This window comes from Rhinolophus sinicus, linkage group LG07 (genome assembly GCF_036562045.2).
Source record: "Rhinolophus sinicus isolate RSC01 linkage group LG07, ASM3656204v1, whole genome shotgun sequence".
NCBI classification, from domain to species: Eukaryota; Metazoa; Chordata; class Mammalia; order Chiroptera; family Rhinolophidae; genus Rhinolophus; species Rhinolophus sinicus.
This window is the reverse complement of record NC_133757.1, coordinates 36225460-36252398: the sequence shown is the minus strand read 5'-3', so window position 1 is coordinate 36252398 and position 26939 is coordinate 36225460. Positions and strand designations below refer to the sequence as shown.

The following is a 26939-nucleotide window of genomic DNA, read 5'->3' as shown; positions in this document are numbered from 1 at the left end:
CCTTGTTTTCCTTCATCTTTTAGTAGCACTTGGCACATTCACATCCTCTTCTTTTTGGAACTCTTCCTTCACTTGGATTAAGGCTCTTCCTCCTGTTCCTTCTCAGTTGCTTTAGCTAGATCCCTTTTAATTTTCTGACAAATCAATGTTTGCAAATCCCATTTCTTCTCCTATTATATTCACTCCATAGATAGTATTAGTTCAATGATTATTCCATGACTGCCAGCTTTGTATCTCCCCTGATTTCCAAATGCACTGATATCGATCTGCAGAACATCTTTACTTGGTGGTCTAATAGAAATTTCAAATTTTAATATTCTAAGCCAAATTCTTGATTTCTACTCCAAATCTTTCTCCCCAATCATAACACATCGCAATAAGTGGCACCTCCTCTTTTCTAGTCTGCCAAGTCCCCTATTTCTCTCATCTCATCTACTACTAATCCCTTCTCATTAACTTTGCTGTAGTTAAAAGGAACTGTTGGTAGTCCTTCAACCATGCTGGCCTGCTCCCAACTCAGAGTCTTTGAAACTGGTATTTCTGCTTTCCAGTGATAGTGTTCTCTAAAATACTCCTTGCTTTATGCAGATCTCAGTTCAAATGTCGTTTTATAAAAGAGTTTTTCCCCTGAAAATACTAAATAACTAGCAACACTCTCTCTGCTCCAACTCTCTTTTTATTGCCCTCCCATCTGTCTTCAAGTATTAATACTACCTCCATAATATTTGTACGTTTTGTCTTTTCTCACAAAAGTATAAGCTTCGTAAAGCTTGTTAAACAATTATTTTTAAACAAAGAGAAGAGAGTTTAAAAAGAGACAAATATGTCTGACCATTGTATTTTTAATACTTAATATAAGGAGAAATGCATCTCATCATGAGATGGCAAATATTCATTTCAGGTTTGTTTTCATACGTTGTAGAAGTCCACTGTAAATACGAAGGAAAATAACCTCAAGCTTGACCCTGAAAAATACCCTGAAGAATGTCTCTCTAGATACACTGCTGCATTATTGATCTTTATTTCTGTTTGGTTAGGGGTATCACTTTATTTTTCATTCATCCCCAACCAATATATTTGCCACACTAAACAGGATAAATGGATTAACCCATCACTGTTATCCTGGGGGAGAAACCAAACCTTGCTTTCATAAATGAGAAAAATCTGTTAAAAAGAAAAAAAGTGAGTGTATTTAATCAAAGTTCAATAACATGTTTTGGTTAGATGTGTTTTATCTCACATACGAGTATTTTATCTTTAACATACGAATATATATATATATATATATATATATATATATATATATATATTAATATATCAGGTACACAAATAAACACACATAGAAATACCTTAGGAAAATGTTCTTAATCAATCAAATATGTGATACCCCCAATAATTAAAATTATACCCTAAATTTAGAAGTACACAAATTAGTGGAAAATTATTGTCTATTTAATTTGCCTTTAAAGAACTAAGTAACACTAATATTTTCTAAATAACCAACAGAGATTTATTTGAATTTACAATAGTGTTTTACTTCTACACAGAAGTTTAAATAAAACTTTCCTTATCAGGCTGAGTATGTTCATTTTCTGACTAGTTTTATGTGTGTTCTATAAACAAATTACTATTGTCAGAATCTCACTTCCTCTGTAATCACAGTTTCTTAAGAAAGCTCCATTCAGAATGAGATTACGAGAAAATTATAGATATCAGCCAGCCACATTTAAGGTTTTAATATGACTGTTGGAATAACTTTAACTCTGCATGTGTTATTTGGCTGCTGGAAGGTAATGAATGGTACAGTTTTAGTTCTAATTCACAGTATTTCAATTAGTCTACTTCTCATGTGTTTTCACAAGAAGTGATTTTTGAAAGGCTAATCTTGGTACACAATCTTTCCCACTTTAATTAACATGCCTCGTAAACAGATTATGTTTTGCTAGTGCTTTTGTTTCCTTAAAGCCTATTTGGTAAGTATCATGAGATATAATTTATTTGTTTTTCTCTTTAATACAGTAATATCCAAGAAAAATTTCTTAGATTGTGTTAACAAATTCCACTATATCATACATTTTATAATCTATGCTTTGGAATTCACATTGATGAAAATAGTGGTATGTAAATGTTTCTAGAATTCCAACAATATAATTAGGGCTTTATTGTTCTATTCAATTTTATATCAGTATTATTTCCTGTCATATTTATATTTTATTTTACTTTTAAAAGTTATATTTTCTCCAAATATGATACTATATATGCCTTTGCCTTGCTTCTCGTGGTCACATACAAAATAACCTTCAAGGTAACAGACTGAAACTTATTTAGGCAGGCTTAATTATAATCCAATTTAATTGAAATTTAGAAACAAGTTTTACGATTGCAATCTTTTTTTTTTTTTTTAGTGAGAGAGCAAATTGCATAACCTTAAAATAAACACAGGCTCTATGTTTGCTAAAAGGCCAATATTACTGATGCTTACAAAAAGATAACTAGCAAATAGAAAAACCCAGTTTAAAATATTGTCTCGAACCATCCTTAAACCCTAAAAATAATAGAAAAATCATGGGTCAATATCATCAATATAAGTTTAACCTGGAATTTTGTATGGTCTTTAAAATTGTTCACATGATATAAACTTTAGAACATAAATTAATACTTAAGGCAGGAATAAAATTGCCCCAACAATGACTATGTCCTAATGCATACTTACTTTGGTAAGGTAGATGTGCATCAAAGATAACTTTTGTGAACACACACACACACACACAAACATACACACACACACTGTGTTTTACTTTTGAAAGTAACTACATGGCATTTCTGAAAATTATTTTTGAGAAAATACTGACAATAGCAATGCTGAAGTTTCTACCAGGAGACTCTGGGTATCCAGCATATCATCTGTATAGATATTGCATATGTTAACTGAGGCAGATTTTTCCAAGCACGAAGACACTCTAAACTGTTATCATTTTCCAATAATGTGACTATGTAAAGAGGTTTGGTGGGGCACAACGATAGTACTATGGTCCTGAATACATAGAGAGCTCTGATTATGGTACTGGCAGTTTATGACTTGCAGTCTTCAAATTGTACCTGGAGCTGCACAGCAAAAGCAGTTATTGTTTTGGGGGATTTTTTGTTTGTTTGTTTGTTTTTTGCCAGCACTATGTGTTCAGAGTAGCTTGATTAAAACAATTCAATTATTCCATAGTTCACATTAAAATTGAGATACTTTGTTTTATCGAAAATATCAAAAGGCTAAAAAATGGGTTTGTATTTCTACAAAGAAGCTAATATCTGTTTAAATTCAGCGAAGTCTCCAGCTCCCCATTTTCTGTGTGCAAGCGTCACATATTCACAGTATTTTCCTGAAAATCAGAGTCTTATGCATTTGTGATCTCTTCTTTAAACAACTGTGGCTACTTATACTTAATACTTGCAACCTAATACACACACACACACACACACACACACACACACACACACACACACACACACACACACACACACACACACATCTTCTCCTCAAATATCTGTTTTCTGTAACTTAGCACTCATTTTCATCCCTCCACAATCGTATCTCATTAGTTTTTTAGTCTTCATACAACTCTTGTATACAAGCGTTTAGCAAAATACACCTTTGAAATGCATGATAGATTGGTGGATATGGACAGAAGGATGGAATTCATTTTTTCTTCAATTCTCCCTCTCTCTATACCCTTATGATTATTAAAATTGCAACTTCAAAATCATCCATAAAATTTGATTTCTTCTGTGCCCATGGGCATTATATTAATAAGTTTCTAATCTTAAGACTTCTACTTCCTTTCATCCACAAAAGATCCCTGATTCTGATTTATTCATCTATATCTGAAACTGGAAATTGTGTGTGTGGGGGGATTCTAGCCATTAATTTGCATGAAAGTCAATACTCTTTAAGGATATGTTTTCCTAAGAGAAATATCCTGCTGAATCATGAAAAATCAGAGATTTTTCATAGTTTAAAAGTACACTACATTTTTTATGAGTAGTAATAAAAAACTTGGATATTTGAACTTTAGCAAAAACTCTGAAGGGAAAAGTATTTCTTTAAAAAGTGACTATTACTTAATTAGACAAGAATGCTAATTAAATAGAATAAAGCTATAATTTATATTTCCATGCATGATTTGTTCAAGCCTTTGTTTTTGCTTTCCAAAAATTACTCTTAAAGAAGGTACTTGTTTCTCACACTGCATTGATTTTACCATTTCAACAAAAAATATTAAAATAGTATTATGTGGCTTAAGTTCATTTCCTTTTGGTGATTTTTCTATGAAGACCCACATTAAAAATAGATATTATACGTTACAGAGGGCTCTACTAATATTGTACATAAACACTTGTGTCTGAAGGGAAATTTGCTTATTTTATTACTCATAAAGCATAAGCTGTAGGAAAAAGAAAAAAATATTTGAATTGTATTTGCCCCTCAAACATTAAATTAAATCCAATAATTGCAATGTGTTGCCATTCACAGATTTTTTTAGAACACATTTTACAGTTATAACACTGGCTGTTCTTTTTATACGGAGTGCTCTAAGACCAGCTAAGTTTGCTTTTGTTTTCTTTATCTGTCCTGAAAACATTAATCAACTATGCTAGATGTATTTTGTTAACCTAAAATTAAGAGGCCAAAGTGAGAGGCAACGGGAATTTATTTGAGATAAAAATAATAGTTATCTGGAAACATTGATTCGGACAGAAACCCAAATAGTGTTCCTATTAGGGGGTGAAAGCAATGGTTTTTTTATAAGGAAGGGAAGGGGAATAATTACATAAATAGAAAAAAGGAACTTCTCTATTGGTATTAATAACTCAAGAAAGGAATTTCTATGAGTGCAAATAGGCTAAGTTATTTGTTAGCTCTACTTGGTGGTGCTAATTCTAAAGACTGTCTTTAATTTTCAATCTGGTAGTTAGCATGCCTGCTTTCCTGTCAGCTTTGTGAAAAGAGTTTGGAATACAATGTTTGTTTGGCCTAATTCAAAAGTTATTTTGACCATTTGAAACACTCCAAAAGTGTGAGAGTAAGATGTGCAAGGCCATTCCTCTGGAATTGCAGCTCCAACTGCATTTTTAAGTGAATTCATCTATATTATTTTTCACAACTTAAACAGAGGCTACAACAAATAATTACAGCATTTAATAGCACGTGGTCTGCCTCTTATTCATCTTTTTCTCTTCAAATTCATTCTACATATTTCTGCTAAGTGAATCGACATGCTGTGCTCCTTGAGCATCTTCTTTTGTAAACATGTCAATAGGTCACTATTAATATTAAAAGAAAAAAAACTTATTAGCAGTCTTGTATGATTTGATTTATATATATATACTTCCAAATTTGTCATCCAGTAGTCCACTATCTAGACTCTATCTCTAGGTAAATTTGTTGTTGTTTTTTTAATCTCCTTTCCTCTACTTTTTAACCTTATTTCTTATGCATGAATGGTGTCCCTCCTTCCTTTTCCCCATGTAGACCTTTTTCATACTTTAATACTCTATGGAAGTTTTATTATATACATAAAATAGTTTTTTGACATCTAGTTGTTAATGACACTCCCATGTACTCATATAGTCCTGTTGAAGAACCATTTTTATTCCTTTCATATACTGTACACTATTGTTCATTATGTTTTGACTTGTGACTATTTTGTTCTCCAACCAAGTAATTCTTAAGCAGTCGTGATTTTTTTTTTTTTCATATTCTACTTCGGTGCCTTCTTGACCATTAAAGAATTTAAAATGTATTGATTGGATGAAAATGCAATATTATTCCCTGTTTACAAAGTTTTTCATAGCCATGATTTAATTTGCATTCATTGTTTTTAATATGTACTGTAGCTCAATATCCAGAACTTTACATTCTCAGTGTGACTTGTAAACATCCAAATATTCAAGACATTTTAAATCTTATATTTCTTTTCAGCTTTTTCAGCCACATGTAATTTAGATATATTTTGATGTAAAATTATATTTTGATTATTCTTCTAGTCTCTAAAGAGATTGCTGTTTATCAGAACTCCTGTATAATCAAATAAAGCTCAGCATTGCATTAAAATATGATCTCTTTAGGAAAAATCATAATGACCTTGGGGGATTTGTACCATAAATGAAGGGCTTCCATATATCTTACATATTCAGTTATATTTCTAAGTCAGATTATTCATCTTCACACTTTTGCCAGTTGAGAAGATTGAGAACTTCCTTAATCATATAAGATAAAGGGTAAAAGATTGAAATAATTGCATCAAAACAAAGCTTAAATATATTTCTAAAACAAAAAAATGCTCCTGTATCTCTATGGCTTTCACTATTAGACTATTACTTGAATTACTGTTTTTTGAGATGATCTTTCTTCAAATATCTCAGACTATAAATTTCACTTATAATTTCTTAGTGTAATAATAAAAGCACAAAGTTAATTTGAATGGGATGAGACACCATTTGTTTATCAGAATTAGTAAAATATATTGAATGGATTTAATGACAGATATATGCAAAAAAATGAAATCAGACCATTTTTATACTATATACCAAAATCAAGTCAAAATGGGTTAAAACCTTAAACGTAAGACATGAAACTATGACTCTCCTAGAAGAAAATATAGACAGTAAACTCTTTTACATGGGCCTTACAATATTTTTTGGATAAGTCTTTTCGACAAGAGTGGCAAAAGTAAACAAATGGGACTATGTCAAGCTAAAAAGACTTTGTACAGCAAAGGAAACTATTATCAAAATGAAAAGGTAACCTACCAACTAGAAGATACTTGCAAATGATATATCAATAAGGGTATAATATCCAAAATATATGGAGAACTCATACAACTGAACATCTAGAAAACAATCTGATGAACAATGGGCAGAAGACCTGAATAGACATTTATTTAAAGAAGACACACAAATGGCCTACAGACACAGGAAACAATGTTCAAAATCACTAATTATCAGGGAAATGCAAATCAAAACCATAATGAGATATCACCTCATACCTGTGACAATGCTTATCATCAAAAGACAACAAATAATAAGTGTTTTTGAGGATATGGAGAAAAAGAAACCCTCATACACTGTTTGTGGGATTGCAAATCAGTGTAACCATTATGGTAACCAGTATGGAGGCTCCTCAAAAAATTTAAAATAGAACTACCATATGACCCAGAAATTCCACAGAATTTTAAATTTATCCACAGAAATTGTAAATGCTAATTCAAAAAGACATATGCATCCCTATGTTCATTAGCACTAGGGAATGTATTTGTGCCTTATACTTTTACTTATACCTATAAATTGGTTTATGATATCATTATAATTGTTATTATGGTATTACTATAAATACAATTAAAATATATATTACTCTAAAAGGACTGGCGGTTAAAGGAAATTTATTAAAATATATAATTATATCATTCCTGTTAGTTTTTGTTTGTTTGTTTTAAATAAACTTTTTATAAGAACGTAACTCAAGACCCAAGGAAAAACTAGAATAGTTAGAATTAAGTATTCTTGACATTTTGTTCTTTACTCTTGTATTCTTACAACTTGAGGAAAACAGTGTTTATACATAATACTTTCATAAATAACTGACCAAAGGCAACACTTATAGAAATGTTCAGTAGTTGTACCACAGCGGTGAACATTTTGTTCCTTATATACGTCATTTCATTGAAACTACAGCAGCTAGTCTGTGCAAGACCACCCTCTCCTTTGTTGAATGTGTATTTCCCACTTTAATTGGGTTCAATACTTCCATTCGCATCCTCAGTCACAAAAACAATTATCATCTCAAGATTTAGAATAAACACTAAGCTGATCAACATTTAACATACGTACATGTTCATCAAATCCTCCCACATATTAATTTGCTATTGCTAAATACAGATTACCACACATTGGGTAGCTTAAAACAACATTTGATTATTTCACAGCATCTGTGGGTCAGGAGTGCAGGCACAGTTTAGCTAGGTCCTCTGCTCTGTATTTTACAAGGCTGTAATCTATATCTATCTATGTATCTAAGTATCTATCTATCTATCTGTCTATCTATCATCTACCTATCATCTATATATTCCTTCTCTTTTTTTTCTCCCACTGCTGTAGTCTCTGCATCTTATAAAGTGCCTGCCCAGGATCAGCACTCAGTAAAGACTTGGCAGTAAATTTTAAAAGTGAATAGTCTTTAGTGCTCCTGTTGTTATCTTTTATCATTCAAGTTTTCATCTGTCAATAAAGCAGAATAAAATAGATTTTATTTTCCTAATTTTAAATTGAGTCTCAGAAGTTTTTACTGGTTTTCCATTCATGTGGCAGCGAAGTGGCATTACTAGGCATGCACCACGAGTCTCTCACATTCTAAAGGGAGATTTTTCATTATAATTTGTCCAAAAAGTCACTGGCATTTTCACACTTTCAACTTCAGTCTCTCTTGGCGGACTTAATACTTTGACTTTCGTTAATAGATTTTCTCTAAGAGAAGAAGAATTTATTCAATTCATTTGTGTTTCTTGGGATGTTTAACCATCAAACAAGATTAGTCATATCTGTTTTCTCTGCGGGAGAATGACATTTCATAGAACTCTCCTTCAAGCTTCCTTTTAAAATCACATGTGCACTTTCATGAGCTTTAAAACTCAGTTGTAAATCTACTTGTTTATATTTTTAAGTTTAACACCCCACAGATAAAATAATGCTTGCACTTTTGTCATTTTACAGTGCTCACTCCTTTCAAATCGACAATTTTCCTTCTGTTTTTCTAAGAAATGATGGGAGATATATTTAGACGATAGTTTAGAAAACAGAGATTTAACAGAAACCCATTATATTTGAAGTTAAATTTTAATACTCCCCTAACTTGGAATGATTTTACAAAAGCACTTGAAATTGTTATATTAAGCAAAAATATGAAATAAGGTGCTTGTTCAGTAGAAAAGTCATGAGAAAACTAAATTGGTTTACTTCTGCAGTAGAAGCAGTCTCTGACATGCACCAAATATATAATAATTTTTTATTGAGTAAATGCATGTATAAACACTGAAACAAACATCCAGTATGTTAGCAATAATGCACATAGGTTTGAAATCCATCCTCTTTTTAAAAATTTGAGTTATTCATTTTATTAAACTAAGTAGTATGGCTAGATTATTATAACATATGGTGTATACCAGTTGTCTACGCTGAATACTGGTGTTTTCTAATAGGATACAATCTTTAAATGTAAATTGAATCTGAATCAGCTAATTATATTGTCAGTATTTTGTTTTCTTGGTGAGGAGTAGTACCCCAAAAGAAAACTAGTGTTCCCTCTCTCTTTTATTTAAAGTTTTTGATTAAAATATCATTTTAAAAAGAATAGACTTCTAGACATGTTAGGGTAGTAATTGAATTTTCCAAAGGCCCACCAAAGTTTGTAGAAGAAGAATGTCTAAACTTGTATTCTCCTTATGTGTGTTATGTGGTTTCAGGAAATGTATTGTGAGTTAAACCAGTCTCATTTAATGTCCACAACTGTTGAATATATATTTAAAATGTTTAAAACTGAAATGCTTCATATTGTCTATAAACAATTGAAGTGATGGCAAGATTAGCTCTTATGGATTTCTTCTCTTCATCAATATTGAAATTATTTTCATCAACTTTATTTGATTCCACCATATGTATATATACATATAGAATGTGCTCTTACATATGTATATGTGATATATACATGTTTGTGTATGTGTGTGTATGTATGTGGGTGTATATATATATATATGTGTGTATATATATATATATATATATATATATATATAGTCTTTAGTTCTGTTGTTATCTTTTATCGTTCAAGTTTTCATCTCTCAATACACATACATATGGATATTTATATAAACTATAAGATTTGGGGTTTTATCTCCTGCAAGAACTTCTCCTGCAATTCTAGAGATTATAAAACTGTTAATGAAAAGAGATTGTTGTCTAAAGTGTTGGATCTGTTCCAACTTATTTGATGACACAAGTGCCACTGTCAGCTGATTGGCACAATCAGTGTATTATAAATATTGTCCTTACTATTTTGATTGGAGAAGCATAGCCTCTTTCCAGGACATTTCTTCTCATTATATCTTTATTTAGAACCAGGATTTCCTTATTGAGTCAATATGTGCTCTATGTTTTGGGGTATCATTTCCACATGGTGAGTCGTAACTTTCTTTCTGGTTGCTGTAAATATTGAGCCCATTGAAATTATTAAAATTGCTTTGAAAATAATGCAAGTGTAAATTGAATAGTAAAAATATTAGATAGAGAAGTTATCATCTTTCTCATTATTAAAAAATAAACAAGTGTAGCACATTCTTCCAAATAGTCTTGTTGTGACAGGTGGTAAGAACTATATCTATTCTAAATTTTATTGTGATATTTTAAAAGTAAAAAATATGATCTTCTAATAAAAAAGGGACCGGATCACAGATCAAGAGGTTCTGTTTCTGGAGACATAAAAATAGCCGTGGCTTTAATGATTTTAAACTTATGACCCATCAGGTTGTTTTCACCTTGAAGGCTGTTAAATGAAACCAATGGTTTGAGTCTGAAGCAAAAGAAAATAGCATATTTGTGAAAGCATAATACTAAAAACTAGTAAGAGGGAAGTCAAATTGGTAGATTAAGGACCCACAAAGGAACACAGTCTCTTCTTTTGTCATTTGGCCAGATTGTTTTCCTTTAAGTTTTTTCTAATAAATATCCTTTAAGTGTTTTCTCTGTCTCTGTCTCTCTCTGCCTTTCTCTCTGTCTCTCTGTCTCTCCCTCTCTCTCTCTCTCAATCCTCTTTTCTCTTTCTTAACTGCCACATTAAAAACAAACAAACAAACAAAGGAATGAAGCCATTATTTACATAAATCTTAGGAGGGCTATGCTCCAGGTTTGGGAGAGAGATGCATTCAATTTTCTTTAGCATAGAGGGGAGCAACACAGCAGGCTGTTCCAAGTCTCCATATCCCTTGAAACCTTCTGAGTCATGGGTTCCCTTGGAAATTTTACAGTCCTTTTCTGTAATGAACTGAACAGAGGTTTCAGAGTTGCACAGAAGTTTCAGAACTTCCCTACATGTTCAGCCACTCACCAGTGTATAATCTTCAGCCAGGGACTGTGACTTTTCCACCACAGAATGGAATAATAATACCTACCTTAGAGGGTATGCTGAAGATAGATTGAGAATATAAAAGTTTCAAAACTTTGAAGAGACTTTAGATGATGAATCAATAATAGTCACATTATGCTTTATGGAGTGCTCACTTGGAGACACTCTTCTAAGCATGTATTTGTAATCATTCACTTGTTTAATCCTCAAAACAAATTTATGAGGCAGGTATGATTTCATCTCCATGTTAATGACGAGGAAAGTGAGACAGATGCTTTTTGATGTGCTCAGTCATATAATTGGTAAGCTGAAGGACCTGAATTTAAAAAGAAGCCACACTCTAATCCACTGCTTCTTACTACTACTCGCATTGCTCAGTTTTATTTTTTTTCTGCAAGTAAGCATGGATTACTATTGTTTTTTGTTTGTTTGTTTGTTTGTTTTTGTTTTTTAATCAAATGATTAGCTCTTCTTTGGGCTGTCTATGTGTAGAAGTTATAAAAGCAGAGGCTGAGTCCTTTACTAGTAAGGAAAAAAAAAAGTGTAAGGGACAGGTAAAAAGAAGGCCTTTTTTTTTTTTTTTTTGATAAACACAGGGATATATTCAATTTTTAAATGCATGTGATCTAGTGGAGTAATTTTTGAAATTTAAGGACTGGGCATCCTATGAGGAAGACAATTTTGAGCTTGCACTTTTATAATTTAAAAATAAATAAATTATATATATATATATATATATATATATATATATATATATATATATATATATGATACATATATGCTATTGTGCAATAAACTTTATAAAACACACAAAAATAAAACAGAGAGATGGATGAAATGAAAAGCATGTAAAATCAAATTGAAATATTTCCTTTGTACATTCTATAGAACCTTCTCAATAGCTAGTCTTGGAGAGAGAATCCTGGGCAGGTGTCATAAACTGAAGGACAGCTCAGAGAACAATGTGGCCTGCCAGAAGCATCTAGTCTATAAAGGGGATAAGGACAGTCATGTAAACACTGGGCAATCTCACATGGAAATTTGGATTACTTCCATCTTCTGGAAAATCAGAAGATCTGGCAACAACTGGTTTGCATTCCCACATTACAACCATTGATAAAAGCTGAACACCAGCTGGTTGGTCTCCTGAGATAAACCATGCACGCCACAGTTTTTCACAGCCTTTACCATCCTAATTTCCCTTTGCGCTAATTCACTCTTTTCTTTTGTCTTTTTGTCCTCTGTAGGCATTTTAGTTTGGAACTTCTGAATTAGAGAAATAGAGTCCCTATATCCCTGTTCTACCATGATCTATAATCGGGGTCATTTTGAACAGTTTTGTGTGAATAAATTCTTCAATTTACAGAGAAACTGAGCATACCATTTTTATAATAACGTTCTGGTATGCTCACTGGCAACTAATATCTCATTCAATTTCTTTATTTACTGGGAGATTGCAAAGAGAAAGGAATTAAAATGGAATTCACCCAAATGCTTCAAAAGACAGATGTGGTAAAAAAAAATATATATATATATGGTTTTGCTCAGTCTTACTTGGCATAGTTAAGTCAATCTCTTATCATTATACTGAAAGGAATTCACATTTTAATAATGGGTTTTATACTTAATTGTGTAAAGCAAATGTCCATTGAAATTTTCATGTAGGATTCTAAAAACTGGTTTACCATCTTAAGTGGTTGTGAGACAACACAAACTATAATTGACCTATGCTGTAGACAAGATCAGTTGAGTAACAAACTGATTCACATTTGATTCACTCACAAAGTCTCAATTGTAAAAGTGTGGTTCTGATATTATCAGTACATTTAATTCTAAACTTGCTTGCAAAGTAACAGATGTCTTTCCTTAGAGATCACTTATCTGTGAATTCATGTGGATAAAGAGTTGCAGTGCAGTAACAAGTATGTTACTTTGTTAATAGATAGTGTGACACAGGTAATTAACTATGAAGTCATTAAGGCTTTTCTGTGATGTGACAGTTGTGTTTACCTATAACAGATTAATGAACTTGTCAAATGTTTCTTTCTCCCTCTTATTATTTCAGATCAACCTAGAGTGAAACTTGGTAGAACATGTTGCAACAGTGTTACCTTTGGAAATGGTTAGCTTCAGGGATTATCCTTGGCTCTCTCTTCCCAGTCTGCTTTGGCCAGTATGAGGATGGTAAGTCTGCTTTTAGTCTTACTTTTATAGTTAGCTAAAATTTCTGTTACTAAATGGAAAATGAAACACACCACAGAAATTAATAACCATAATTAGTAGTTCATTTTGAAAGGTTAGTAGCTCTGTGAAGTAATTTACCTTAATTAAAATCCTACGAAAGTAGCATCTGATGCACTTTGTTTCTTAATAAGCATTGCAATATGATAGAACATCCAATGCAAAGCCTCTATTTGAACACTTACTCATCTCACTAAGTAAATGCTTAATGGCTATTAAATTAAAAAAAAAAACAATAACATTAAATTCTATTTACTAACCCTTGAACAAACACAAACAAATGGTCTCAGAAGATCCCTGAAGGGGTCAAAAGTAGATTCCATAAGCAGATTTAATGTTAGCACTTCAATTTTTATTGCATTATTTCACCATCACCACCACCCCCACCTTATTTGGAAAAAGTGAAAACTATAAGACTTGGCAAAAAACTCTGTAAGTTGTTTTCTAATAGTAAATCAGTCCCTTTAGAAAGATACATTAATCATTAAGTTCCTTAGAGACTAGTTAACATGTTATGTCTGCACTGTCCCAAATGTGTCTGTCTTAGAGAGATGAGTCCTCCTCCTCCTCCTCCTCCTCCTCCTCCTCCTCCTCCTCTTTCTTTTCCTTTTAACTTTTATTGTTCTTACTGGACATTTGTTCAGCATTCATGATACACAGACAAGTGACCATCTCCTCACCTTTATTTCCCTGTTATCTAGTGGCATCAAATATAATGAATTTTATTTATGCTTTGCTTGGCTAATTTGAATGATCTGAAGATAAATTAATCAATCTTTATCTCAAACAGTGTTCAAATTGTGTCCATATTAAGATATTTTCAGTCCATCATAGTCAGAAAAATATGCCTATTTGGGGATTTGCAGAATACTTCACAATAGCAACTATCATCCAGTTAACAGCCTAATCCCCTGAAATATTCTGCTAATTAGCACAGTGTTTACTCCAAGTGCATCTGAATTTAATGTTCTTGTCATTGTCATTTATACAGACTGTGACTCTTCAGTCTAACAACAAATTTTAAAGTGTGGTAATAAAATAAATAATGTAACCGCTACTTTGGAAAAAACAAACAAATAAATAAAAATCAATGAAACTTAAAAGAATAAAGCTTTATATTAAAATAACACATTTTAAATTGTGCTCCAGGAATAGATGACAAATCTGTGTGGTGATATTTCTTTTTTTTTTTTAGTTTGTATTAAATTTATTGGGATTACATTGGTTAGTAAAATTACATAGGTTTCAAGTGTACAGTTCTGTAATACATCGCCTATATATTGCATTGTGGGTTTACCACCCAGAGTCAGTTCTCCTCCCAGCATTATATATTTGACCCCCTTTCCAGCTTCTACAATCACCCTCCCCCCTTACCCTCTGGTAACCACTAAACTGTTGTCTGTGTTTATGATTTTTTTGTTCCCTTGTTTGTTTGTTTTGTTCGTTTGTTGCTTTCAGTTTTATATCCTGCATATGAGTGAAGTCACCTGGTTCTCATCTTTTTCTGTCTGACATATTTTGCTTGGCATGATGATTTCAAGATATATTCATATTGTCGCAAGTGGCAGTATTTCATCTTTTCTTATGGCCAAGTGATGTTTCGTATACCACATGTCCTAAGACATTTTTAAATTTATATTTAGTGTTCACATGGAGCGAGCAAGAAAGGATTCAGTGTTATTGCTAACATTTGCTATTCACAAATCCTGCACTTTTTAGCAATACTGTTCAGACTATGGGAGGAAATCACTCCTGTTTGAACCTGTAATGCTATGGACTGGTTTCCTTAACAATTACATCACAGCTCTTTGTCTTTTAAATGTGCTTGTATAACCTCCAGTATAAGATAATGGGGTCACTGTTAGCCATTGCATAATCTGTTTTCTGAAGCAGAGTAGAACTTCACTACTGACAAGTGGTAGTTTACTGTGAGGATGCCCCTTAAAGTCCTGCACTCATGGATGACTTTGTTTATAGCGATAATTAGAAAGACTTCTCATTTCTCTCCTGGAGGTAAATGACTCAGGACTTAGGAAGATTGAAGGGATAGAAACTGTAGCAGAGAAATATACATTTTGTATAATCTTTTATAGAGATTTCTTAAGTTTATATGCTTTTCAGTATTCCTTCCATTCTAGCATCTTCCAGTATGTCAGCAGAGGCAATAATAATTCTAGCCCCTTAGGTCTCTCCCATGTCTTTACTTCTCTCTGGCCTCCCTCAGTTAAGGACTCTGACATCACTTGTATTTTATTGTTCATGAAAATGTTTTTCATAGTTACTATTTTTTAATCCATATAAAATTGTGAGCCCATACTATATAGGAGTGAAATTAGGAATAGGCAAAGCATGGCTAACACACAAAATGATGCTTAACTGGAATATGTGATAGGAGTGTCTTAAAAAATTGTTTTGGCCAAATGCTTGGGCATGCAGGTTACGTGGTGGGATTGAAGGAAGACAATAGTGATAGTCAAAATCATGATAGAAACATGCAAGAAAAAGTGAAAATGAAAACCCGTTTGCCACAGATAATGCACTGGTTGGATTAGCTCATTTTAATAGTTGACAATTGATTTACATACATGGAGCTTCAGATAGAAATATGTGAAAGAGAAAAGTTTAAACTACCCTAAGACTAACAGTCTAGGTGTTTCCTTGGCTAAGTTTTAAACTGTTTTATATTTCTCATTCAAATTACAAGGATTAGTTTTTAGATTCAGTAATAACATTTGTAGATGACCTATTCCATAATGGACATTTCGTTTGTTTGATGACAACATAGCTAAGCGAGCATTAAAAAGTGAGATTGATGTGTTATATTAATTTTAAAAGTTATAATTTAGCTGACAGAAAATTAGAAAAACTAATAAATTTGTAGTTTATGGGCTCCCCTTACCCATGAGAGAGACCGTTAAGATTGGTATCTTAACTGTAGTTTATGCATTACCAATCCTGGCAATTTTGCTTGCACGGGAGGGGATATGTGCCCTGATCCCTAATTGAGTATGGGGAGGCTGGGATGGAGGTACAAGGGCAAGCAAAGGAAGCAGGGCCATCTTTTAAATGGTATGTCATGTGGGATAAAATATATAAAATATATCTTTTGTTTAATAAATCATACTATTTACAATGGGATAAATAAAAAGTGTACAACGTTTGTGTTTTTGTTTATTATTGTTTTGATTTTGAGTTTATATGTGAATGATGAAAGGGAGGGAGAGAGAAGAAAAAGGGGAAATCATATATGGGCTATGGGTATGTTTTATTATTTCCTTTGCATTTTCAAATTGTCTGTATTGAATAGACATAATCTATTATCATTCCCATAATCAGATAAGAAAATTGTTTGTTTGAAAAATATACATGCCATATACTACCATCTAGCTAGGGACATTATTAATAAAGTACTTGCTATGAAATATATATATATATATATATATATATATATATATATATATATGTAATGTTAATAATTTGACTAAGTTTGAATCAAAGTGTTAGAGGAGTTTTTAAAAGGTGTGTGTGCCAATGAGTGTGTGTGTGTGTGTGTGTGTGTCTGTGTCTGAGAGAGAGAGAGAGAGAGAGAGAGAGAGAGAGAGAGAGAGAGAAAGTGCGCACAGATCATAAAAGCCAACATGAGTTTATTAAGGAAAAAGTTCTCCTTGGCTGCTCAAGTGTTTAGCTTGGAAGCCAAAAACCTTCTGTCCTGCCCTGAAGCTTTTACATAAATTAGCATATATCTGTGATGTGCCTGGACCACTTATACAGTGCACAACCAGAACAGCTACATGAAAGGGCCCTGTTTTTAACCTCAGAAGGTTACAACACTTCGTAAGTCTCAGTTCCATTATAAATACTAATAACTCTTTGAAACTCAATTTTATACAGCTTAGCACAGCATCTGACATATAAGTTCAATGTTCACTAAAAAAAAATTATCTTTATTGCTGCTGTTACTCTCCCTACTTATAAATAATGTTACTTCCTTTTTATAAATTTAGATTTTGCTTTACAAATGAGTATTTTGTGCTCCTGTGCAGTATATGTATGTTACTTCTTTATATTTCTCCAAATTTACCAAACACCTTGAAGACTTAACTTTGTTAAATTACATTTTATTCTTAAAAGTTTTAATTATTTTATCCTTGGAAAGCTTCCTGATTCACATTAAACAGTAAGTGAACTTTAAGGACATTTTCATGATTGTTATTACATAATCCTAGGAAGGTCAGTGATGCCAGTCAATTAAGGATCTAACCAAGTTCTAAGATCTGATGCTAAAATGTTCTAAGTTGTGACACCGAAAACTAGAAACTTTGTTTTTATCAATGCATTCAGAAGTCATGAAGTAGAAGGCTACTGGATTATAAAAATTAGAAGAGAATGGCATACAAATTACAATGCAGATAATAAAACGATAAGGAAAACATAACTACCCAATGAGCTGAAACACTTGTGTCTCTGAGCAAGATGTTTCTCCCTTTTAGATGTCTTAATAAGAGATGATTAAACAAACTTAATAGCTTTGCAAGAAGAACTAAATGATCTTAATGATTCATGTTACCAGGCTATTTATTATAGGCTGTCGCATACAACGCTGTTATAGCAATACTTCTGCCTCATGGACTATATACTCTATTTGTGGGTCACTCACTATCTGACCCAGGTCATGCTGGCTAGCTTTTAAAATTTTCTCATTTTTTTGAATTTGTTATTTCTAAGTTTAATTCAGTTATCTTCTTGTTAATATTATTTTTCTCTGAACATATTTCAGTACGATAGTTTTTTTGAGCCTATTTCAGTTATAATTAAACATGATTATTAGAGACTATAGTAATTTTCGTTGAGCATGGTTGTCTCTGAAACTTTCTAATTCTTCATTTAAATATGACTTCTTCAGGCAGCATATGTAGTGAGAAATAGAGCAAATATGCATTAATGTACACAGAGACATATAGACATACGAGTACACACACAGACCCACACATAGTACATAGATAATACGTATTTTAGACAAAAGTAAAACCATGGATAGCATATATTATTATTCAAAACTTTTATCAAAATATATTATAGACATTGTTCTTTCTCTACCTCTTTTGCTTATCCACCACATAGAGTATATTCTTATTCTGAGAGGTTATATTCAACTTTTAACAATAACTTTGTTGTTTCCTTTAGAGGCTGACTTAAAATCCTGAATGTTTGTATGTTTTAAGCTGTGTAAGCTATTAGATTTATGCACATCATGTAGACTACACTATTATGTGACATTTAGAATGGGATGAAAAGCAAGAACATTGTTCCTCTCAATATTTACTCCAGAAAGACTTTCCTAAACTAAATTTCATCTTTAGATGAAAGCTTGAATATATCCTTTCTTAGGTTGTTACCACACTTGCTTTTCTTGTGGATTCTTGTACCCCCAAATTGACTTAGTTCCAGAGCAAAAGTTTGAAAGCATGCTTTTCTTGTTTCAGCAACAATTTCCCACTAAGCAAGTTCAGAAATAGAAACTCTGTGACTTCTCTAAGCTCTGACCTTGTGCCTAATAGGATTACTTCAGTAGCTTTTGTATACTGTATTAATAGGCTCACTTAAAACCCATCTTATATCCTGGAAGGCCAGAGAGATAAAGAGTAAGAGAAAAATAAACTCCGATAAACAGAACACTGATTATTGTACTTTGAAGATTCTCTCTCTTCTAACACGCACGCACGCACGCGCGCGCGCGCGCACACACACACACACACACACATTATTTCCAAGGTAACTCAGAATAACAAAGATGTGATACTTTAGATATTCCCATTTGTTCTGTTAAGACAGGAAAAATAAGTAAAAGGTCTAATTCAGTATCTAAGCAATGCAGATAATATTAATGATAACTGATAAGTTGGATGCTTCCCTTTATGGTTCTAACAACCTGAAAAATTTGAACCCATTGAAAAATAAATCGCTCACATACTGTGTGAAAAGGCAGAATCAATTTTAACTGTTCTTAATAGAAATTGAAATTGAGCAAAATGTGATTGTAATCTTGCTTTGTTCTGAGTCATTAGAGACTCATATAACTCATAATAGGGTCGCTTTACTTAGGTAGTTGGGCCCTTTTCTGTCAAATCTCTATACCTTTTACCACCAATTCTTCACCAATTTCCTTAAGGTCTGCAATTTCATTTTTCTTACAACTCCACTAAAACTGCACTCTCTAAGGGCTTCCAATGACTACTTGCTTGGGCAAATCCTATAATTTTCTAGCATTTCAGCAAACAGCATTATTGATCTACCTTCCTACAACTTTCTTTTTCTCAGAGGCTCTTAGTACTTTTTCTGATTATCTTCGTATTGGACTTCATCTACCTTTTCCTATTCAGTGAGTTCAAAACTGTCCCACTTTTGTTTATATTTCCATAAGAAGCCATATTCTATAATAAACAAATTTGGATATTTCTGATTACTAAATCTTCTCCTTGGTTATTTTCCATTCCCGCTAATTTTCCTTACACAGTGCATTCATCTAAATACATATTCATTGCATATATAGTTACTTTTTGTCTAGTCCACATTTTGAATTCTCTATAGAACAGTTATTTAGTTAATATTTTATTGAACAACAACTCTGGGAAAATATTAGGAAAACAAAACTGAAGCAATCCCTTCATTTGAGTATAATAATGAGAGAGATAGTCAATACAACGTGATCTATATAGTAATAGATTTATGTACAGTGTATGTGTTTTGGGAAATACAAATGGAAAGTCTACAGCAGAATATGGGGTAAGATAGTCAGAAAATGTTTACAGGATGAGTTTTGATTTTCCAAGTTAAGAAACTTAAAAAGTATATGGAAATTTCAGAAAACCTGAAGAATGTTGAATTGGTATTCCGTTTTAAGATGTATACGGATATCTCTGAGCAGCACTGATGATTGCACATGCTATTTTATGATCTCATCCAGGGAATAGTAGATGTTAAAGTATCCAAAGGTAACAAAACAACATGTATTTGATTGTGATCACCATCTATCCAAAGTTCATTTATAAGTTTGTCTCCTTCGTGGATGCTAACAAGAATCAAATCTTGCTGTATCTCCATCTCTCTGTCCCGCTTTGTGTCACGCCACAAGAAGGTGTTGTTTGTTTGCTTGTATTACTCAGTTTTGGCAATTGATTGTATTTAATGCCTTCTTATATACTATTATGATGATTTTGCACACATTTCATATGCATCATTCTGACATGTTCAATCATTTTCTTGAAATCAAGAATTGGTATTCATTTTATGCATATACAGCATTTCTTTATAATAACCATTGATACTTGTTTATAATTGATTAGCTAAGCCCTTCATATAGATCATTTTATATTTAATTTTCCCAAGATCTCCATGAAGCACTTGTGGTTATAATAATAGCATACCATTTCACATACCATGACACTACTATTATGCCTATTTATAGATCAGGAAATTATAGAAGCACAGAGAGGTTAAGTTGCTTTTCCAGTATGGTATTAATCCCATTAATAAATGGCAACATTATACCATCATCTGAGCTCCACATTCAATAACCACATGCTGTGCTATTATTACACTATGACATCAAAACCTTAACCTTTCCTTCCATGTTTTACTCAAACTCTACTTATATTCTTTGATATTAACTTATTCATTATTCTTCAATGTTGTTACTAATGACATTAAATCAAAATTAAATAAGAAGAGGTTCCTCAAAGCGTATGAACTTCCAGTTATAAGATGACTAATTTCTGGGGATCTAGGGAACAATATGGTTAATATAGTTAGTAACACTATATTGCGCACTTGAAATTTGCTAAGAGAGTAGATGTAAAGTGTTCTCAGCACACCACACCACCCCCAAAGAAAAAGTTAACTATATGAGGCATTGGATTTGTTAATTAGGTGGATCGTGGTAATCATTTCACAAAGCACAATTCTCAAGCCATCATGCGGTAAACCTTTAATTTATGCAAGTTTTGCCAATTATACCTCAATTAAGCTGAAATAAAATAATGTCCATCTTTCCCTTTGTGTTATAATGTTATGTATTGTTTGTTTATAAGGTTAGGTTTTAAATTTCTGGAGATAGAGACTGTCTCATTTACTTTTGTTTCCCACAGCACCAAGCTGAATGACCCAATTATTGGTTGTTGAAATAAGCAGGCATTGATTAAAAATAAATAAATAAATAAATAAATAAATAAATAAATAAATAAATAGATAAATAAATAAATAATAAATGAAAGAAAAGAAAAAAGATTGAGAGATGAAATCTTTTTAACAATTTAGGAATAAGCTGGTGAGCTTGAGTATAGTAGTGGGTGTTCAAACAACAATTCAAAAACATATTTAGTGAGAATTTAATTTATGTGACAGTGTTCAACATAGACATAAGGACAGAAGAAATCAATAAATACCTGTGGTGCAGAAATATTACACACAGCATACCTTATGCATCCTTTTGGGAAAACATAATTGTTATATTTACATAAATTATATTACCTAACTGCATATTGAAAAAAATATTCATTAGTATTTATCCCATGTTAGTGTGTCATTTAGAAATGTCTTTGTAGAAAACTCATACTGAATCCATTCTTTCTCCCTGTGTCTTTCCTGTGTTTGTCTTTCTGATTATCAGCAGCTGCTTTGGGCATTTGTTCATCATGTTGGCAGATCAGACTGCAGCAGTTATTCCTGAGATCAGTATCCCAGTTCATGCTACTGTTTTCGGATCCTGTACTGCACTCAGGGCTGCTTAATTAGAATGCTCAGTGACAACTGTTCCACTACTCTGAGTTTATTAAGTGTCTTTATTCAACACTTGGAATACTGATGAGAGCTGTTCAGGCTTGGACTTAGATGATGCGTAAAAAGCACAATATGAACTCTATCATAAATATTTTACATGGTTATGAGCACGACTTGGCCACAGTTCACCACAGTTGGTCTAATATCCAGAATATCCCTATAAAGGAAAAAGACAGCATTTTAAAAGAATATTAATAATGCATTATGCTCATTGTTTTATTTCACTCATTCATTCATTCATTCATTCATTCACATATAGCAAGTGCACGTAACATCTATTATGTGCATATCAGTTTTCTAATAATAATAGCTAACATTATTGAGTGATTTCTATGTTCCAAATACCTTACACATACTACACATCCTCCTCTTCTTACACTGTATAGTTATATATATAATATACATTTTAAATATATATATACATATATATATAATATTGGTGTATATATAGGTATATATAGGTATAATATATATTTATACATACACACACACAGACACACACACACATATACAGATGGTGCAAAAAACATGTATTCACATTTTAAGAAACGAGAAAACTGTATTAAAATTGTAATACTCAGGGGTGGCCAGTTAGCTCAGTTGGTTGGAGCGTGGTGCTGATAACACCAAGTTTACTGGTTCAATCCCCACATGGGCCACTGTGAGCTGTGCCATACTTTAAATAAATAAATAAATAAACAAATAAATAAATAAGTGAATTGTGATACTCAATATATACTGATTACAAAAGATGAATACAAGTCACATTTGACTTCTGCAATTAAAGGAGGTGCTCAAAGTGGTTACCATCACATAATTTTAATAAGTTTTCCTTTCTTAAAATGTGTATACATTTTTTGGGCACCCTGATAGATAGATAGATAGATAGATAGATAGATAGATAGATAGATAGATATTAACATTTCAGTTACGTAAGCTTACATATTTTTATGCAAATATTTTTTTAAGTGGCTAGTTGGTGCCAAGCCCTGTTCTAGGTTTTGTAGATATAGCAAACAACAAAACAGACAATAATCCTCATCTTTGTGGAGTTTGCTTTATATTGAGGGGAGACATAAAATAATCCAAATCAATGAGAAAATTATGTAGTTTCTTAGTATGTGAAGGGTGTCATATCCAAAAATAAAGCAAGTAAAAGGAGCAGAAATACTTAGGGCAATATAATTATAAAGTATAGTGTGGGTAGGATTTACTAAGTAAGAAAGTATCCTTTGAGCAATGTTTTGGAGAGGGTGGAGGAGAAAGCCATGTGGATTCATAGGGATGAGCTTTAAAGATATACTGAACAATGAATGAACAGACCTGTTCAGTGTATTTGAAGGACACAGTCACAAGCAAATGTTGGAATGTGAGCTGAGAGAGAGATGAGAAAGAGATAAGATTAGGGAGGTAATGGGGAAAGTTGATTTTGTAAGGCCTTGCAGACAACTGTAAGGATATTGTCTTTTTTTTTTTTTTTTTTTTTTTTTTTTGTAATTTGGAAAGCTATGTGTTTCAAGCAGAGGAATGAAATGATTGCAATCAAGTTTTAACAAAAGTGCTTTGGCCTTTGTGTTGAGGATCAGCAGTCAAGATCAGGGTGACCAGTGAGAAATTTATTAACAATATTGCAGGCAGAAAATAAAGATAAGTTAGACTAGGTTCTCATGACAGTGGTGGTAAAAATGGTTGACTGTGGATGTATTTGGAAATTATAGACAGTGGGGTTTGCTGAAGTGTTAGATATAGAGAAGACAAAAATATAGGAGTTAAGGATTGATGTCAATATATTTGGTTTAACTCTCAGAGGAGGTTGACCAACCTCATCAAAAGAATACATGTAGGTAGAACTGATCCATAAAAACACTAACCATTAATGACTAGAAAAATGAGGAAGAGGAAGAATCAAATAGGATATTGATATATAGAGAAAGTTAATGAGAGAAAAGCTAAGAGAGAATGGTTTACTTGAAACCAAATGAAGAAGGTATCTCAAGGAGAAAGTGGTCAGCTGTGTCAAGTTTGATCAATTATGGTAAAATTTGAGAACCGAATATCAAATTAACAACATGGTGTTCATTTTGACCTTGACAGGATTAGTTGCTGTGGAATGTCAAGGGTGAAAGTTTTGAATGATTGCAAGAGAGAGAGATAGGATGAAGAAGAAATGCATTTTAACAATACAAGATACAAAAAATGTTTTGTTTCTGTCTCTCTCTCTATCTCTCTGTCTCTCTGTCTCTCTGTCTCTCTGTCTCTCTGTCTCTCTCTCTCTCTCTCTCTCTCTTTCTCTCTCTCTATCTTTGAAGTAGCAGGGCAGTGATAATGGGAAACAGAAGTAAATAAAATTTAAAAATTCAGACCCCACTTCAAATCTTAGTGATGTAAGTATGTGATAAAATCACCACCCCTAGAAGGTACAGAAAAGTAGCATCTTCTGGGAATAGTCAGATTTCTAGTAGAGCAAGAAGAAAGAAATGTTCAGAAACATACATATTCTCCTATTTAATCTATTTAATCTCCGCGAAAATCCCATGAGATAAGCTTGATTAGTATTCCTCTTTTCCAGATGAGGAAACTAAAATTTTAAAGAAAACAAGCTTTCTTGCTTAATGTCACAGAGCTCTTGTATCTATGAGCTATGATCCTAGATCAAGCCGCCGGGCTGAGGCTGCCACATTCTCAAACACTTGTATTATATAGCCTCAGTACAGAGATCCACAGGACTCAAGGGAATACAGCAATGTGAACCCTGATTCATGGAACCTTAAGAAAATAGTGGAAGCTATGATCAATTCTTGGTATAGATCCATTTATTCAATGTATATTCATTAACATCTACAGTATGCCAGGATTTTTGCTAAGTTCTAGGGATACAAATATAAATAAGGTGCATTTTTTATCTCATGGATGTTACTGCCTAGTTCATATGAAACATCAGCAAAAGGGAGAAAAAGACATTAGAAGTATAAATCAATATACTATAGATTGTGAGAGCCTGGATTTAAAAGGGTGGCACCTATGCTTCCTGCCTAGAAGTGTGTTGAAGTCTGTATCAGTTATAGTTGGTCATAGAAAGGCTTTTAAGAGAAGATAAGTTTGAATTACTTGGAAAATAAATGAGGAGCTACATTAGATTCAAAGCTGATACATACTAATTCGTATGTGCAAGTCAAAGCAAAAGGAAACACAAGAGGATTAATAGATGATAAAGCATTTATAGTATGTCAATATGAAAGATTATCTATGGCGTAGTAGTTGAAGCATGAACTTTGGAATCAGACCTTTTTCAAATGCTGGAAAAATCAATGTATAATTTTTGATGAGTTGTTTAATCTCTCTAAGACTTAGATCTCCATTTGTTAGATAAAGATATTAAGAACTTTGATTAGATTGCTGTTAGGATTAACAGATGTTAAGCATGCAAGTTGCTTAGCATGCTTTCTATCATATAGGAACTTATAAATGCATGTTTTTGACATATTATAATAATTATTACTATTTGAAAATTGAAGTAAGGTAGACTTTATGTTTCTTCATTGTTGTTTTCTTTAGTTTTCCTTTCTCCGAAAACATTTACACAAACACGCACACACGCAATCACACACCATATATTAAATTGACCACTCCTTTCTTAGAACAATCACTATAACTTCTACATACTTCTTTCTGTGTACTATAATTCTTGGTATGATATTCTGTCAATCTAGCCTGTGAATTTCTTAGTAGCATTTAATTAAGGTATTCGGCATAGCATAGAAATTCAGTAACCATTGGTATCTGCTCCTCTTCTGTTCTCTCTCTCTCTCTCTCTCTCTCTCTCTCTCTCTCTCTCTCTCAAACTTATTCAATTCTTGTTATTGCTCTGCCTCCCTTTAAGGAAATTTAAATTCCAGAAACCACAATGAGCATTTTTCTCACTCCAGTAACATCTAATAGCTGGGTCTACTGTAAAAAGATAATCTTAACCAGACTTTTTAACCTCCCTTGTTACAAAAAGGAATTAGGATAGCATTTTAGAGAAAAGAAAAAAAAAATCTAGGGTGCATTCTTATCATATGAAAATTCCCAGAGTGCACACACATGTAGATCAATACCTCCAAAGCTTTCTGCTATTAGTAGATGAAGAGCATTTTAAAGGAGATGCCATCCAATTTTCTTCCCCATGATCATCGTGTAGCTTGAAAATATTTTCAATTTATCCTCTAAATTTCTAAGATGTAAATTCAAACTAGGACTTTTGTCAAATAGCATTTATTAAATATTTATTCCCCGGGAGTTCATTTGAATATATAAAGGGAGATACAGTCCCAGACAAAGAAAACTAGAAGGAATATTGTCCAGGGAACTGCTGACACTGGGTCTGAACCAGTTCATGCATGTGTATTTGTCACCGAGGGCTTGCTAGATCCATTAAACCTGAGAACAGCAGCCCTTTGTCCTACCACTTTAAATGTGATGTTTGAGAGTAGGTTCTCAAAAGAGGGACATTTGACGACAACCATAATGCATTTCTGTTTATTGCATAACATTAACTGTTTCATTCCATAGCTTAAACACAAAGTACACATAGAAGCTAATTTACATAGTCAAAAACAAGAAAATCAGCTTTTAGTTACTGAAAATTCTTTAAGTTTTCTGAGTACAGTGTCCATGCTAATGTTAAAAGATGTATTATGCAAATATACTTGCGAAGAAACTG

General features: G+C 32.5%; 1 protein-coding gene across 1 annotated transcript in view; it reads left to right on the top strand.

The window, feature by feature from the left end:
- The window catches only part of PCDH15 (protocadherin related 15), a 1312736-nt gene that overhangs the window by 712470 nt on the left and 573327 nt on the right, over positions 1-26939 (top strand). The window contains exon 4 of the mRNA XM_074339439.1: positions 13227-13345. Coding sequence (XP_074195540.1) covers positions 13255-13345 — 91 coding nt within the window. The 5' untranslated portion in view covers positions 13227-13254. The remainder of the gene's footprint in view (positions 1-13226; positions 13346-26939) is intronic.